General features: G+C 48.3%; 1 protein-coding gene across 4 annotated transcripts in view; it reads right to left on the reverse strand.

The window, feature by feature from the left end:
* The window catches only part of EHBP1 (EH domain binding protein 1), a 2,118,711-nt gene that overhangs the window by 820,614 nt on the left and 1,280,883 nt on the right, over positions 1-17,214 (reverse strand). For all 4 annotated transcript variants that reach the window (XM_085612564.1, XM_085612565.1, XM_085612563.1 and 1 more), the window contains one exon: positions 10,984-11,127. In XM_085612564.1, the coding sequence (XP_085468690.1) occupies positions 10,984-11,127 (144 nt within the window). The remainder of the gene's footprint in view (positions 1-10,983; positions 11,128-17,214) is intronic.

The raw sequence follows: 17,214 nt of genomic DNA on the forward strand, positions 1-17,214 counted from the left end.
GGTCGTCTCAGCGTCATGGCTCCGCACGCGGCTCCGCATGACGTCACCGGAGCCATAAGAAGACCACGTCGGCGTGATGACGTTAGTTCCACCCATTTTTTCCGTGCCACCGAGGCAAAACGGGCAGATCGACCATAGAGACAATGCATACATAGTACACAGTATTCACACAAATACACACAGTATAAAGTGAAAAAGGAAAGCAAACATTTCCTATAAGCTCACATTTCAAATAAGTCAACCATGGACAAATAGAGGTAATAAAATCTTGAGTACACAAAAACATCAAATAACTAATACCTCATCTTTTAAGGTATAAAAGGGTGGACAACTGGGAGGTGGGTGGGTCAGTGAGGAATCCACAGGCAGATACTGTATCCACCAGAAAAAGCGTTACAGAAGGTAAGTAACTTGTTCTTCTGATGGATACATCTGCCTGTGGATTCCTCACCTTATGAATAGAATCCCACAGCAGTCCCACTCCCGGAGGAGGGTGTCCACCCTTCTATACCAAAAAATCTTGCAAAACAGAGCACGCAAAATGACCATCTCTCCTCACCTCGGAATCCAAGCAGTAATGCTTCGCGAAAGTGTGGAGGGAGGCCCAAGTTGCGGCTTTACAGATGTCCAATACAGGAACACCCCTGGACAAGGCAGAAGTAGATGACTTAGACCTGGTGGAATTAGCTCTAATGCCTACAGGAGGCTCCTTACCGGCCAGGGAGTAGCAACTCTTGATGCACAAGATGATCCACCTGGATAAAGTGTGCTTGTGCACTGCCTTGCCCTTCATACGACCAGCATATCCAACAAAGAGCTGATCATCTTGCCGGAAGTCTTTTGTTCAACCCAAATAGAAGCTTATCGCCCTCTTTGGATCCAAACGATGAAGTCTCTCCTCCTCCTTGGAAGGGTGAGGGGGAGAATAGAAAGTAGGGAGGGTAATTGACTGTCCTAGATGGAAGGGAGTTACCACCTTAGGCAGAAAAGCAGCCCTGGTCCTGAGTACCATCCTTTCAGCATGTATGGTCAGAAAAGGAGGCTTTGAACTCAAAGCCTGGAGCTCACTCACCCTCCTAGCCGAAGTGATAGCCACTAGAAAGACCGTTTTAAATGTCAGTAGTCTCAATGGACAACTATGCATAAGTTCACACGTAGAACCCATTAAAAAAGTCAATACCAGATTTAAATCCCACTGGGGCATAATAAAAGGAGTGGGCAGAAACATGTTAGTAAGCCCCTTAAAGAACCTTAAGACTATTGGAGACTTAAAAAGAGAGGGCTGGTCGGGCAAACAAAGAAATGCCGACAAAGCCGATAAATATCCTTTAACAGTGGCTACAGCACAACCCTGCTGAGCCAAATGAAGTGAAAAAAAAACAACATCCGAAAGATGCGCTTTCAGAGGATCGATAGATTTTTCTCCACACCATCTAACAAATCTCGACCACCTTTAGGAGTAGATAGATTTGGGAGAGTGTCGCCTGGCCGATAAAATAACATCCACCACGTCAGGCGGGAGAGAAAAAGAATTCAGGTTGCCCCGTTCAATCTCCAGGCATGAAGTTGCAGGCTCTGGAGGTGGGGGTGTAGAACCTGCCCCTCCTTCTGAGAGAGGAGGTCTGCCCTGAGAGGGAGACAGAGCGGAGGGTGCGACGAGAGGTGAAGAAGGTCCGTGTACCACACCTTTCTTGGCCACTCCGGGGCGATCAATATAACTTGGGCCCGGTCTTGGCGAATCTTCCTCAGAACCCGAGGAATCAAGGGTATGGGAGGAAATGCGTAAAGGAGTTGTGAGCTCCAACTCAACTGAAACGCGTCGCCCAACGCTCGAAAGTGGCAAACAGGTCCACCCGAGGAGTCCCCCACATCCGGAAGATGTGTCGAACTACCTCTGGATGCAGCCTCCACTCGTGGTCGGCGGAGAACTGCCGACTGAGACTGTCCGCACGCACATTCAACACCCCGGCCGGGTGATTTGCCATCAAGCAAATCCGATGGTCCTGAGCCCGGGACCAGAGCCGCAAGGCCTCTCTGCAGAGACGGTACGACCCTACTCCTCCCTGCTTGTTGACATACCACATCGCGGCAGTGTTGTCCGTCAGGACTTGAACCGACTGACCACGTATGGAAGGGAGAAAGGCCTTGAGCGCCAAATGTATAGCCCGCAATTCTAGAAGATTGATATGAGACCATCTTTCCTCTGGAGATCAAAGACCCTTGATCTCCAGATCCCCCAGATCAGTACCCCACCCTAGGGTAGAGGCATCCCTTATCACTGTGGTCACAGACGGAGGAAGATGAAAGGGCTTTCCTTGAGTCAGATTGCCCTCCACGCTCCACCAAGACAGATCCGCTGCAGCTTCTCTGGAGATCCTGACTGACTCCCTGAGATCTCCGTTGTGTTGATACCACTGCCTGCGGAGGCACCACTGGAGTTTCCTCATGTGCCAGCATGCATGGTTGACTAACAGAATGCAGGAAGCGAACAGACCTAGCAGGCGTAGGACCTTCAGAACTGGAACAACCGCTCCATTGAAAAACAAGGGAATCATTTCCTGAATGTCGAGAATACTTTGCGGAGGAGGGAATGCTCGACACACAGTGGTATCCAATACTGCCCCTATGAACAGGTTGCGCTGAGAGGGCACCAGGTGAGACTTGGGTACATTTATCGAAAAACCGAATTTGTACAACAGCTGGGTTGTAACTTGCAGATGATGAAGCACCATTTCTGGCGACCCCGCCTTCAGAAGCCAGTCGTCCAGGTAGGGGAAAACAGGAAACCCCAACCTTCTGAGATGGGCAGCCACCACTGCCATCACCTTGGTGAAGACTTGAGGCGCGGTAGTAAGACCAAACGGAAGGACCGCAAACTGGTAGTGTTGCAACCCAACCGTAAAACGGAGATACTTCCTGTGATACTTCAGTATTGGGATATGGAAATACGCATCCTGCAAATCGATGGACACCATCCAGTCCTCCTGTTGCAGCGCCTGAAGAACCTGCGCTAGGGTAAGCATCTTAAATCTCACCTGTCTGAGAAACAGATTCAAGATTCTGAGGTCCAGGATAGGACATCCTTCTTGGGGGATCAGGAAATACCGGGAGTAGCACCCCTGACCCCCTTCCTGCTCGGCAACCACCTCTATCGCACCCTTTTGTAACAGGGTAAGAACCTCCTTCTGAAGGAGAAGCAAATGGTCCTACGTGCAAAACTCCTGGCAAGGAGGGTAGGAGGAGGGAATTCCCTGAAGGGAAGGGCGTACCCATTTTCTACAAGATCTAAAACCCAAAGGTCTGAAGTGATTAACTTCCAATCCTGTAGAAAATGGGTAAGCCGACCTCCCACAGGACCCACAAGATCCAGGATGGCAGATCTAGGGCTGCTTTCCTGCATTACCAGGAGGGTCTGGGGAGGTAGAGGAGGAGGAGGAAGAGGGATGACGTCCGGATCCACAAAGGCGACCTCTGCCTTTACCCCTGTAGCTCTTATACAAGGGGATCTGCTGCTGTTGCTGCTGCTGCTGTCTGGACCCACGAAAGGAAGATCTCCCAAAGCCACGGTATATTTTATATCCATAGCCTCTTGAATGAGTCTGCAGACCCAAAGACCTTGCCGTTGCCTTACTGTCCTTAAATCTCTGCAGGGCAGAGTCCGCCTTTTCACCAAATAGCTTGGAACCATCAAATGGTAAATCAATGAGCAGCCTGCACATCAGGAGAGAATCCAGAAGATTTTAACCATGCATGCCTCATTGTCGCAATAGACGAGCCCATAATTCTAGCAACAGAGTCCGCTGTATCCAGACCAGACTGGATAACTTGTCGAGCAGCCGCTTGAGCATCCACCAAGACCTCATTTAGATTACCCTTGTCCTCCTCAGACAACTTAGGGAGAATCTGTTTCGCAGAGTCCATTAAGGCATGAATGTACCTGCCCAAGAGACAAGTGCGTTGGTAGATTTTAGTGCCATACTGGCTGAAGAAAAGACTTTCTTCGTAGATTGCTCCAACTTCTTAGAATCTCTATCTGCAGGAGCCTGCGAAAACGCCCCTGATGACTGCTTCGAGCAAGAAGCCTGCACCACCAGACTTTCAGGGGAAGGTGGGAGGAAAGAAAAACCGGATCCCCAGGAGCAAGTCTATACCTTCTTGAGACTGTTCTCGAAACTGCAGGAGCTGAAAGAGGATTGTGCCACAACTCATTAAATGGTAAAACCGGCTCAACAACCGAAGATAGAGAGTGAAGAACTTCAGTGAGAAGATTTGGCTTATACTCCGCTACAGGAAGCTGTAAGTCCAAAAGTTCTGCAGCCTTCCAAATAACTTTATGATATGGAGCAACATCCTTAGAGGGGGAAGCCTTTTGAGAAACAAAGTCCCACACAGGGGAGGTGTCAAGGCCAATTGCCTCACACAAGTTCTCAAACACATCCTCTGTATCATACACCTCTCCTTCCTCCCTCTCTTCAGCCTGGTACTGCTCCTCTTCCACTAACCCCTGCGCCTCTCTCGTTGAACGCATGTTCGGTTGCGGCGTTGGCGGTGCCACACACGGCATCGACGGCTCCGGAAGCGGCGTCGAAGGTTGATCCATAGCCAGCGCCTATCGAATCCGAGAGGATTCGCGGGATGGAGCCGGGGACTGACCATACGGCGTCGACATCCTCGGAGCCGGAAAAGACCAGGACGACGTCGCTGGCATGAACGGCATAAAGGGGGCCTGTGGATACTAATGAGGCACACCCAGAGTATATGCCAAGGGACCCATGGGACCCGAAGGTGCTCCAGAGGGGTACGATGCTCTGGTGAACACACCATACAGGGCATTAAGGAAATGCGACGGATCAGAACCTGGTGTCGGAAACTGAGGGTAAGAACCCAGTTCCGGATCCGATCGAGGTACCTCTGGAGTCGGCGCCGTTGGAGTCACAGGAGGAACAGCCGGAGCCGAAGGAACCTCATCATCGGCCGGATTCGTCGGTGAGAATCTCGGCGTTGTAGCCTGCTCTGGGGTCCCCTTATAGGAAGGCGATTGAGCCGGAGTCACCTGAGGAGACTCTGAAGGTGAAGGGGAAACAAAGTCCTTCTCTCGATGCCGAGGAGCAGGAGAAGGGGGCCTCGACTCCACCGGCTTCGACGACCAACGTCGAGAAGCATGTCTCCTCTTCTTCTTATGCTTCCTCTTGGAGTCATGCGACGTCGAAGATCTGGACTTTGACCTTTTTCGACCCCTTTTTTCTTTTCTTACGTTGGCCTCGCTCCTTTAACGCCTTTGGATTCATCTTCCTGCACGAAGAGCATCCCTCGACGTCATGGTCTGAAGACAAACACCAGAGGCAATCGTCATGCTGGTCAGTAATTGACATATGTTTACCGCATTCTCTGCATGGCTTAAGGCCTGACTTCCGTGGAGCAGACATGACAAAAGAAAAAAACAATACAATCCAAAATACAAAGTATCAAGACGAAGTAAGGAGAGTCCCAGAAAATACCATTAGCGTCGACAGCGCGGAAAAAAGGGAACTGAAGTCATCACGCCGACATGGTCTTCTTTAAGGGTGGGCAGAATTTGCGAAGTTGCCTTTCGCAAAATTTCGCGTAACGGCAAAAAATCTCCGCGAACACGAGCTTCAACTCGGGCACCTGCTTTATTTATATCTGTAAGTGCTTCCTGTTGAAATTTAATTTTTGTGACAGGAGCATCATGCCAGAATGAATACTGCCCTGCATATTTACCCAAGAAGATGCCACCGTTTTGTGCAATACCTCTACTCAACTGGAGTACTTTCTACCGGCTAATCTGTAAGTGCTACCTCGTTGGGTAAATGTATAGTGTTTTTCCAACACTACAGCTGAGTAAAGGGCCAGAAGAGTTGTCTACAGCGACCATTTTTTTTTTTTTGTCAAACCGTTTTTATTGCAGGACCAGGTATGTTGTACAGCAACCAGGGCACATGTCAGTAAGGCGGGTTTCCCGTCCTCCCCTTAACCATTAGTCCGTGCAGCATACACAGCCGTACTGCCCACATCCCGGAGGCCGGGCGGCATCACTCAGTCGTATGGCACATTGAGACAATACTGACAAGAACGAACTTCCGGTGGGGAGACCCGCTGCCCGCTTTTGGTCGTTGTCCCCTTGCTCCCCAGGTACGCATAGAACTTACAGTCTACTTCCATAAAACCTTAAATTTGCAATCCCACCCTCCGCCCTCCCCTCCCTAGTGCCCCCCCCCCCATTGCGCCTAGTCAGGAATAATTAGCATGTGTGGCGGGTAGCAGGAAAGATCCAGTGATCCCTACTCGTGTGTGCCTGGCTGGGGAGCTGATGTCGCGACTCCGTCTGCTGCGTCATCAGAGTTCTCCTCTTCCTCCCCACTGGCTAGGCTATCTTCCAACGCCTGTACCAACAGTTCCCATTCCATTGCCGCCGCCTGAGCCCGGTCATCCGGTTTGCGGTGAGCTAGCTGGTATCTAAGCGTGCTCTCGCTAGCCGCCCATTTGAGGAATTCATTCAGCCATCTCCGGTGTGTGGGACCCACCTTCGACTTCCACCCTTTCGTCACCTCCCTCTTTGCCAGGAGAAGGCCCATGTCTATAAACTTGCTGGATATTTTATTCTTGGGCGTGTGCGGGAACCAGTGGAGTATACAAACGGCCGCGTCGTATTGTAAGTCTCTATCTGCTACGTCATTCAACGTGCCGCCGATCCCCTCCCAGTACTCCTGCAGGTTTGGGCAGGCCCTCAGCATGTGGATCAGGTCCGCTCCCACCCTGTTACATCTAGGGCACGCAGCTTCCGCAGCTCCGAAGTATTTCCTAATTTTGTCTGGGGTAAGGTATGCTCTGTGGAAAACATAGAAATGAATCAATTGCAATCGTGCATTTCTCGTGCTTTTTCTGGCTCTACGCACCAACTGCGCCCATGTGGTGTCAGGGATGTCCACCTGCAGGTCCAGCTCCCACTTATTTTTTAGCGCAGTCAGGGGCTGAAGGGCCTCCTTTACCATCCGTGAGTAAAGGCACGTCACTGCCTTAAAGATGCCAGCTGACATCATTGTGTATTGGCACGCCTGCGTCGTTGCGGGCTCAACTAAACCCTCACCCCAGTGTGCCTGTATGGCTCTCACTACCGCCGCATGCAAGAGGTAATCCCCTCTTGGGAGGTCGTAGCGATCTTGCAGATACTGGAACGGGGACAGCATGCCGTCATCGTACAGGTCCCCCAACATCTGCAGACCCGCCTCCTCCCACAACTGCAGCCTCGACCAATCATCCCCATGAGGGAGCGCTGTCACCATGCCCAGTGGGATTTCGGGCGCATATGGGTGTCTGACTCCTGCTCGCCTCTGCGAACTGTTCCAGCATAGGCAGAACGTACGCTCCTCCTGGGTCAGGTCCCCAAGTGCCAATCTCTGTTGGAGGGTGATGTAAGCCAATACATGGCGGGGAGTGCCAGCGTCCCTCTCCCTCTCCGGGCCACGGTATACTCTCGCTACTTCCTGCGTGAAGGACTGCAGTTGTGCAGCTAAATAATAGAGCTCGAAGTTCGGGACCGCCAGGCCCCCATCATCTTGTGGGCGGGTCAACGTCGTTAGCGCTATTCTGCGTCTGCCCGATCCCCACAGGAAGGATATTATCAACGACATGAGGTGCTTAAAGATCGCTCCAGGCACCCACACTGGGAGTGTCCGGAAGAAATATAAGAATCGGGGCAAGGCGATCATCTTCAGTAGGGATATGCGGCCCGTTACTGATAATGGCAGGGTGGCCCAGAAAGACATGCTCCCTTGTAGGGCGCGGATGCAACGCCCTATGTTGCCCTCTAGCAGGTCCGAGGCGTCATGATATACGTGCACCCCCAAGTAGTCTAGACAGCGAGGCTCCCATCTAATCAATTGGCAGGCGGGGGGCTGCACCTCCTCTCGCCGCAAAGGGAACAGACAGGTCTTGTTCCAATTAACCCTGAGGCCAGACACCCTGCCGAAGCGCTCCAGGAGCCCCTCCGCGCCCTCCACCGCGCTGTCGGAGTTCTCCAGAAAGAGGAGGAGGTCGTCCGCGTATAGCGATATGAAATGGCGGTGCCCTCTAAAATCCAGCCCGCCGTAGTGGTTGCCCATCCTAGCCATGGCCGCCAGAGGCTCTATCGCCAACGCGAACAGCAGGGGGGACAATGCACAACCCTGTCTGGTGCCGAGACACACCTCAAACTGCTGTGATACCAGCATGCCCACTTTCACACGAGCCTTCGCCGAGGAATATAGCACCTTTGTCCAGTGTATGTAGTTGTCGCCCAGGTCGAATCTCCGCATCACCGTGAACAGGTATTCCCATTCCAGACTGTCGAACGCTTTTTCAATGTCGACCGACAACACTAGGGGGGTCCGCGCCTCGGGCGGCGGGTCATTTACAAGCCTGATCAACCGCCGAATGTTGGTTGTCTACAGCGACCATGTGTGTCTGTAACATTGCCACCGCGCCGACGGGTGCCGGGGTCCCTCGAGTGAGCTGTCCATCATAGTGGGGGAAAGGGCGGGAAGACGTTGCACACCGCTGGTGTGTGGGCCGGTGGCCAAACGGGCAGGGCTTCCATGCAGTTCACATGCCTCTTGTTTATAAAGGACCAGAGACCGATCAGAGCAGCAGATGAGGAGACAGAACCTCCTGGTGTCAGGAACTACATGGGGATTGCGCTCGAGAAACTCATGGATGCATAGAGCTCCATCAAGGATTACAGCAAATTGTTGACGGTAGATATGGGGAGACAGCACACCTGCCTAGCCTCGACCGTGCTCAGGAATGTTTTGTGCTGATTAATGCGTTACTGATTTTGAGCTTCAACTCGGGCACCTGCTTTATTTATATCTATAAGTGCTTCCTGTTGAGGTTTAATTTTTGTGACAGGAGCATCGTGCCAGAATGAATCCTGCACTGCATATTTACCCAAGAAGATGCCACCGTTTTGTGCAATACCTCTACTCAACTGGAGTACTTTCTACTGGCTAATAAGTAAGTGCTACCTCGTTGGGTAAATGTATAGTGCTTTTCCTACACTACAGCTGTGTAAAGGGCCAGAAGAGTTGTCTACAGTGACCATGTGTGTCTGTAACATTGCCACCGTGCCGACGGGCGCCGGGGTCCCTCGAGTGAGCTGTCCATCATAGTGGGGGAAAGGGCGGGAAGACGTTGCACACCGGTGGTGTGTGGGCCGGGGCCAAACGGGTGGGGATTCCATGCAGTTCACATGCCTCTTGTTTATAAAGGGCCAGAGACCGATCAGAGCAGCAGATGAGGAGACAGAACCTTCTGGTGTCAGGAACTACACGGGGATTGCGCTCGAAAAACTCATGGGTGCACAGAGCTCCATCAAGGATTACAGCAAATTGTTGACGGTAGATAAGGGGAGAAAGCACACCTGCCTAGCCTCGACCGTGCTCACGAATGTTTTGTGCTGATTAATGCGTTACTGAATTTGAGCTTCAACTCGGACACCTGCTTTATTTATATCTGTAATTGCTTCCTGTTGAGGTTTAATTTTTGGGACAGGACTATCGTGCCAGAATGACTCCTGTGCAATGTCGCTACCCTCATGCCCCCCCCGAATTCCGTTCCGCCGAGGATCGCGGAAGTTTCGACATTTTCACGTTCCGCGCGGAACGCGAAAATACCGAAATTTCATAAGTTCCGCGACCGGAACGGAATTGGTCGCCCACCCTTAGTCTTCTTATGGCTCCTGTGACATCATGCGGAGCCGCGTGCGGAGCCATGACGCTGAGACGACCTTGTCGGCGCGGAGAGCTAGGTAAAATTTCCGTGGAATGCTGGTGCAGGGTTATTCATAAGGTGAGGAATTCACAGGCAGATGTATCCATCAGAATAACAATGTCAAAAGCTAATTCTGAGGAATTTTCCTAAACAAAAATAGGGTGAAAAAAAATTAAGGGCGTAGTGATCCTCTTAGCATGAGCAGGAAGAAAATCTGAGGTAGTGAGGTAAACTGCCAGTATAGTGCATACCTGGAGATAGCTGCTGGCTCCTTAAAGAAGCAGTGACCTTTTTTTAACCTAATTCACTCTTGACCTACCAGACACCGTTTCCCTGCATTTTTTTCTATTTTAATACAAGGGTCTACAGTGTCCTGTTACAACTGGGTTACATTTTTCAACTCGGTGCTGCATTTTAGTATTTCTGTTTTAAACTGGCTATTCCAGAAAGAAAAAATCAGCAAAAGCCAATGTTTTTTTTCTTCTACAGAGTATTTTCGACGTTTGAATATTCCACCGTCAGTTCTAGGTGTATTCTACATATAAGACATTGAGGATCGTACAATGCAGAGTGGCCAATTCCAGATTCTATGCAACAAGGAGAATTCAAGATTTTCTAGTCTGCCCAAATGTCAAAAACTGTGCTGTAGTACAGTCAAATCTTAAAGATCAGTGCATCTCAAAGATATGGAGATAAAGCAAGAGGTGGGGTGGGGAGGGATCAATTCACGCAAGAAGACTCTAATCCGATCCCAGGCCAGCCACTGGCCTTTAACACTGAATCAAGGTCCTTTTGTCAACTGCTGTGAATTATACCCTTGCTTTTTACGCCATAATGTAGGGAAGATACTTAAAACTAAATATCTCAAGAGCTTCTGTAAAGGAATGGAACCGGGTATCACAAACTGTCAGTAAGCAATATGCTAACATTTTGAAAAAAACAGACACAAAAAAACACAAACAAAAACGAAAGTAAACATTAGGAACTGGGGTCAACCTGATTGAAATAGTAAGAACATTAGATCATAACCAGCATTTCAAGAAACAACCTTCGTAAGCCCCCACCATTTGTGCCCTCATTAAACCTCTCATAAACGTCATTAGGGACAAAAGAAAAACAACTGTGAAGATGTGAATCTCAATAAACTGTCACAAAATCATGCGCTTCACAAACCTATACAATCACACACAAAGTATACTGGTTAAGTGTTCTTACATCAGTGAGCTGCTTACTGCGTGGAGGTGTCACTGCATTTGTTATCTGCTTGCTAGCAGCTTTCAAAGCGGCATCTCTTCTGGCCTGCTCAAGAAGAACCCGTGCCCTCTCCTTCAGCTCTTCTTGTCTTGATAACATTCGCTGCTATAAAACAAAAAGGCAATGACTAAAGCAACTAAAACGGATTAATTTCCTGCAGATTTCACACTAGTAAAACAGCGTTTAAGGTCTGGTACAAGGTAGCGCAGGTGCTGCTTGTTGCAAGACACACTGCTACAGTGGGCTTAGAGACCGCCTATTACTTACCATTGAGTCTCTTCATTGGCATTCTCATGTCTTTGCTTTTTATTCGTTAAAGTATATAGTCTTTCCTTCCTCTTCTTGGGTTTCTTCCTCTCCTGGTGCATGGGGCGCATTACCGTGTCCATCCACTGCTCGCTTTTTCAAGCGCTACTTCTTTCTTTTCAGAAAAGCACTCCATGAGGGTGCATGTATTTTCCAACTGTCTCCCTCATGTGCTTCTCTCCCGCCTGCCGCGCTCTATGTTCTTCTCTCACCCGTGCGCTTCTCCCCCACTACTCCTGTTGGGAGCTTCTCCCTCACTACACCCATGTTGCCTTTTCTCCTATGTGCTTTGTCCCCACAGCTCCATGTTGCGGTCTTTTATTAGACCACCCCGCGCCATTGTTGCTTCCGCTCCTCATTCGATCCTTGTCCTCCATATTGCTTTACCCCCAGCATTGCTGACCCACACCCATAAAAAAAACATTTTCACACTTTTTTCTTTTTATTTACTGATCCAACTCAGATGATTACTAAAACGAAAAAAACACTGGTATCAATTTGTAAGCGTGCACATGCATCGGTGCGCACACCTACATGATCATGCAGCAGGGCGCGTCAAAAGCTTTTTTTAAAAAAAGATATTTTGGCCATATGGCACAGCATCAGCGATGCTATGCCGAATGGCTAAAACCATTGGCAAAGCCAATAGGTCTCAATGGCAAGACTTAGTCCCTGCCTAATAAGTGCTTTTCAAGCAGTAAACTGTACAGTAAAAAACTCAATTCCACAACGGCAAAGACTTCATTGCGATCAACATTTTGAATCATTTGGTAAGCATGAATTCACTGGCAAATTTGAGTGTGGGGTTCCCTACATCTTCGTGAAGTTCTGCAATTTTTAGATTGCAATGAAGAAAAAATAGGAAAAGAGGTCAGAGAAGAGAGCCACGATTGGAAAGGAAACTCAGTCTTTAAGCCGTGCCCTGTCCCCATAACTGCACTTTTCTTCAGAGAAAGGAAGTGATCCTTGTGAGTAACGGCACGCTCTTGTTGTATGGAACGTGTGGCTGATGTCTTTGGAATGAGGGTGCTGCTCTTGTTGGCTATGGAACGGAGAAAGAAACGATTGCCACCCATTTGATCACATTACAGTCATTATCTTGGTCTTCGAAACAATAAAATGGAGCGAAAGGCAGTTTATAACTATCAATATACAATGGGCTGGGTAATTGATTTCGACCAACTAGTCTGGCCCTGCGCTCTAACACTTGCCTTTTCCCTTCTCCTCCTCTATAGCAGCATGCCCCCTCTATTATCATCAACATCATCTCTCTCCATACAAAATGCAAAAGACAGGGTCAGCAGCTGCCTTAAACTATCAGTCTCGATGTGCGCTGTTACGTGCGTTGCCTCGGCAATCTAAGAAGAGGACAATGGGAAAGAACCAATGATAGCAGAGGAGGGCCTTCCTTCCGGCCCACTTAGACCAAATAACTCTGAGGTGGGCACAAGACTGATTATGGTACTGGATGGATGCCTCTGCAGTGCTTGAAAAATCAAAATGGCCAAATTATAAATACAAGAGCAGGATAAGAAACTTGATAACAAGCATTAAAACGCAGAGTGCGAAGGTATTCCCTAAAGAAAGATTAAATTCAATTCCACCTTCCTTCTGAATTCATGGGTCTTCACACTCTTCGGAAAGAGATACATGACTGACTAATTCAAATCATAAGTATAATTATTTGTGATTTACCCCCTGGTCCTCAGAGGCATGCTGCTTGTGGGCTTCTCTTTTGACCTTGCCTTCAGGTATGTGGTCCTGCCCTTCTTCAGAGGTATTGTTACAGCAAACAAATGATGGACGGAATGCTGACAATGCAAAAATTCTCCCCCAGTCAAAAGATCTGGGTTAAATCCATTGTTCTTTTGCCCACTACGCCACCCCAGTTTGGACCCAGCCATATGCAAATCAGTTTTGACCCTGTGCCCCATGGGAACAGTCCAGACCGAACATTCACCCTAGTACAGAGATCTGGGCCTAAATCCATCGTTTTTTTGCCCACTACACCACCCTAGTTTGGACCCAGCCATATGCAAATCAGTCTTGACCCTGTGTCCCATGGGAACTGTCCAGACCGAACTGCCAGGCCAAGCCCTCCCTGGACCGGAAACACACATCCTGGGACCGGTTGGACCGGTTTCAGGGTATGTCACCCTTCTTCAGCCAGGCTAGCTGGAATCCAGTGGCAGTGCACTCCATGCCACTGGAATCAAGCTATCCTGGCTGAAGAGGGGTCAAAACTGATTTGCATATGGCTGGGTCCAAACAGGGGTGCCGTAGTGGGCAAAAGAACAATGGATTTAACCCAGCTCTTTTGACTGGGGGAGAATGTTTGCATTGTCAGCATTCCGTCCATCATTTGTTTGCTGTAACACTTTTCGCCCTAAGTGGGATGGGTATGCCCAGACGTGGGTCCCTTGCTCACTGTGCCACTGGATTCAAGCTAGCCTGGCTGAAGAAGGGTGACATACCCTGAAACCGGTCCCAGGATGCTTGTTTCCGGTCCAGGGAGGACCTGGCTTGGCAGTTCGGGCGGGACTGTTCCCATGAGGCACAGGGTCAAGACTGATTTGCATATGGCTGGGTTCAAACTGGAATGGCGAGCAAAAAAACAATGGATTTAGGCCCAGATATCCATACTAGGGTGAATGTATGACCTTGTTCTGCATTCTGTCCATCAACTGTTGTTTTTGCATCCTACTTCAGAGGTAAGCTTTTTCTTTTTCCGCCTGACAATTATAAACAGGATTCCCTTTGCACTCTCCCTTGTGGTCCACTCTGCTAACTCACCCCACTCCTATCTGGCGTTGGCGAAAGCCAAAATCTTCGGAACCTCAGTAAAGTGGTTTCTAAGATGGTCAGACAGGTTTGGGACTAGCATCTGTGCCATGTCCCACAGGGCACGTTTATAACTCCCCAAAAAGTGCACCGCATTAAAGGAGCAAGTCCCACACTGCAGCCAGAAAATAACTTCTTACCCAGAACCTCCAGTTTGTTTTTTTACTCTCTGTTAGGAGGGGGCGCTGGGAAAGATCCCTTGTTTTACTTGGTACATGAAGAGGCATGTGCAGCTATGTTTTTTTTTTTTAAATGGTTGGACTGAAAATAAATTCAAATCGTAATGGGCTGGCCTGTGACAGCAGGCAATTTATCTATTTACTGATGGAGGAATTGTTTTTTTCCATGCAGACGTGACTGGGTCCAGAAGTTTCAGGGCAGTAAGAGCTCAGAGGTGGAAACCGCCAGCTGAAGAACCGCTGCTAAAATACTGGCCTTGGTCTCAATAGAAGGAAAAGGAAGCTCAAGGACGCAGCAGATTTCCTCAAAGCAGCATTATATTATTCAACCTCAAGAAAAACTGGTCCTGGACGTCAGTCAATTTACACCCTCAGAAAGTTTCTAATCCACTAGCCTGTTGCAGTGGCGAAGTAGTACCCTGTTTCAGATGGCGGCGGTGAAAGCAGATTTGCTGCCTTGCTGCTATTGTCTGTATCGTGCTGATTTGGATTTCGCATTTTAATTGGATCAGAGCCTGAGCAAAATAGATCATGTATAGTCTTGCATTAACAGCGGTGGGAATCATCCCCTTGTTTTTTCTTGTAACGTGCCTCAATAGGTCATAGCTATTCTTTCCTAGATGTCAATACAGCCTTGGCTGCAAACAGTCCCACATGAGGTGGAGACCATGCCAGTGGCACTGGAATCTGCTCTGTGAATAAAGACAATGGCAGCGATGCTGTCGGCATCATAGCTGTAGGTAGATCAATCAGTTAAGCCACCGTGACGGAAACCTTCCTAAAAGTGCTGGAGACGTTTCAACCGGAACCAATGTGTTGACCAGCACTGGTTGGGGGGCGGGTGGGGGAGGCCTGCCAGTGAGAATCTCAGTAGAGCACCAAAAGGCCCCTGAGACCCAAAGTACACCTAAACATCTCAATCATAGTGTACATGAAGAAGATAGAATCATTTTCCAGCGCTGGATACTCAGGATAGACCTAAGGCGGTGCCGGAAAGCATGCTAAGATTATGAAGCCAGAACTGCCACTGGTCTAGGCACTGGCTGCTCCTCTGACGGAAGCTCTCTAGTGGAGTGATCTTCAAAAGCTCAGGTTCTGAAGACAGCTCCACAGATGTCAGAGAGCGGCATGGGGACTTGCTCTTAGAAAGGGAGTGGTGCTTTGATGAAGAATCCCAATGCCTTTTCTTCTTCTTGTGTCTTCCCCAGTTATCCTTCAAAGATTTAAAGGGAGGAGATGATGAGGACTGGGACCTAGTTTTGGAACCTAAATGGTTTAGAGCAAAACACTTGTCACAGACGTGGGCCATGAAATGCTTGGCCTTGTGTTCTTGGAAGGCGTTGAGATTCATGCTGTGACAGAGCTCTCAGGAAGCCGAGTCATGCTGACGTAAAGTCCCTAAGTCTGATTCCATCTTAGTTCACAGAGGCCATCATCTTCTTTAACTTAGACAATGAAATCCGCCATATTTCCTGATTTATGCACAATCAGTGCCATGTCTGCCTTTCAACGCAGATGTTGCCAAACCTTATCTTTGTAGGAACTGTGATAGCGTCAAGTTCTTCGATTAATGACATAGTTACAACATCTAAAGCGGCATCCATCTGGGTCAAATGTCTACTCCTCATCATGTACAGGTTAAATAGAACACATCCAGACATATAACCAAAATAATGTGGTCTGAATTGAAATCCTTTTGCCTTATATGCGCATAAGGAAATGTCTGGGATGCATACCTTGATGCACATATTCTATGTCAAACATACCTAAACTTATGTCAGAAATTCCAATTTCTAATAAGATTTAGATCATAAGGACTTCATCGTGACCATTTGTCAGGAGAAGTTCTTTGCCCAGCTTATCGCCCGTGATTCAGTCATAGGCGGTCAAAGCTGCTGCCAGCGCACTTCGCAAATGATACATCCTGTCTGAAGACTAAAGCAAGCTGATAAAGGAAAGTCCTGGAGGAAGACCAACTGATTGCTACAGCAGTGGGTGTTTGCCCTATGCGGGGAACACTGTCTTTGCGCCTCCACTGATGAAGGTAAGCTTTGTTGTCAACAGGGTATGCAGTGCGTCTCTTTTCCCTAAGAAACTCTGGATTGCAAGTTGCTCTGCCTTTCATACTCTCATAAAAAGTAGATGTTAGGTTTTACATAATATATAAATGACACTTTAATAATGCTGTAAATGTTAATTTTATTCTAGTTATTTGTAACATGTCTTGTTGCTGTTTTTATAATACTCTGATTAGTTGTTTTAGATGTACTGAGTAACAAATCGTCCCTGTAGTACTAAATACTTTTAACATAGAAGTGTTCATTCTTCTTAATACAGTGTGTGTAATCCCGTGAACAACGAAATAAGGTTTGTTGCAGTTTCCTCGGTGCTCCTGAGCCCTCTATGGGATTGTTAGTAATCCAAAAGCAATACTTCTATGTCAATTACACATTGAATGGTGCTTTTTTCAGGACTGCAATAACTTGTCTTTCACATTCATCGCTGGTGCATTGAACCACGTTAACCCCTGGGTGGGAAGGCCCCCCTTGCAGAGTTAAACCAAAGTCATAAACTTAAGCAATAATGCTTTGACCACAGACAAAATTCATGGGGGTCAGTGATGAACATATAGCAACAGGGCGCACAACCTGACTTTTAGAGGGAGACATTTCCAAAGCACTGCACGAATCAGAAATTGTAAGAAGAATTTCTCTGACGGGAACGTTTCAGAAATGAAGAAAGAAAGCTCAGATCTGTGTCAAAGATCATGGAAAAAGGGAAATTGTGCTAGTGTAAAAGTATGAACACTATGGCTTCAGGAACATTACAATGGTGCCACTTTTGGTGCAGTTGAAACCGGAGTCAC

Source organism: Triturus cristatus, chromosome 6 (genome assembly GCF_964204655.1).
Source record: "Triturus cristatus chromosome 6, aTriCri1.1, whole genome shotgun sequence".
NCBI lineage: Eukaryota > Metazoa > Chordata > Amphibia > Caudata > Salamandridae > Triturus > Triturus cristatus.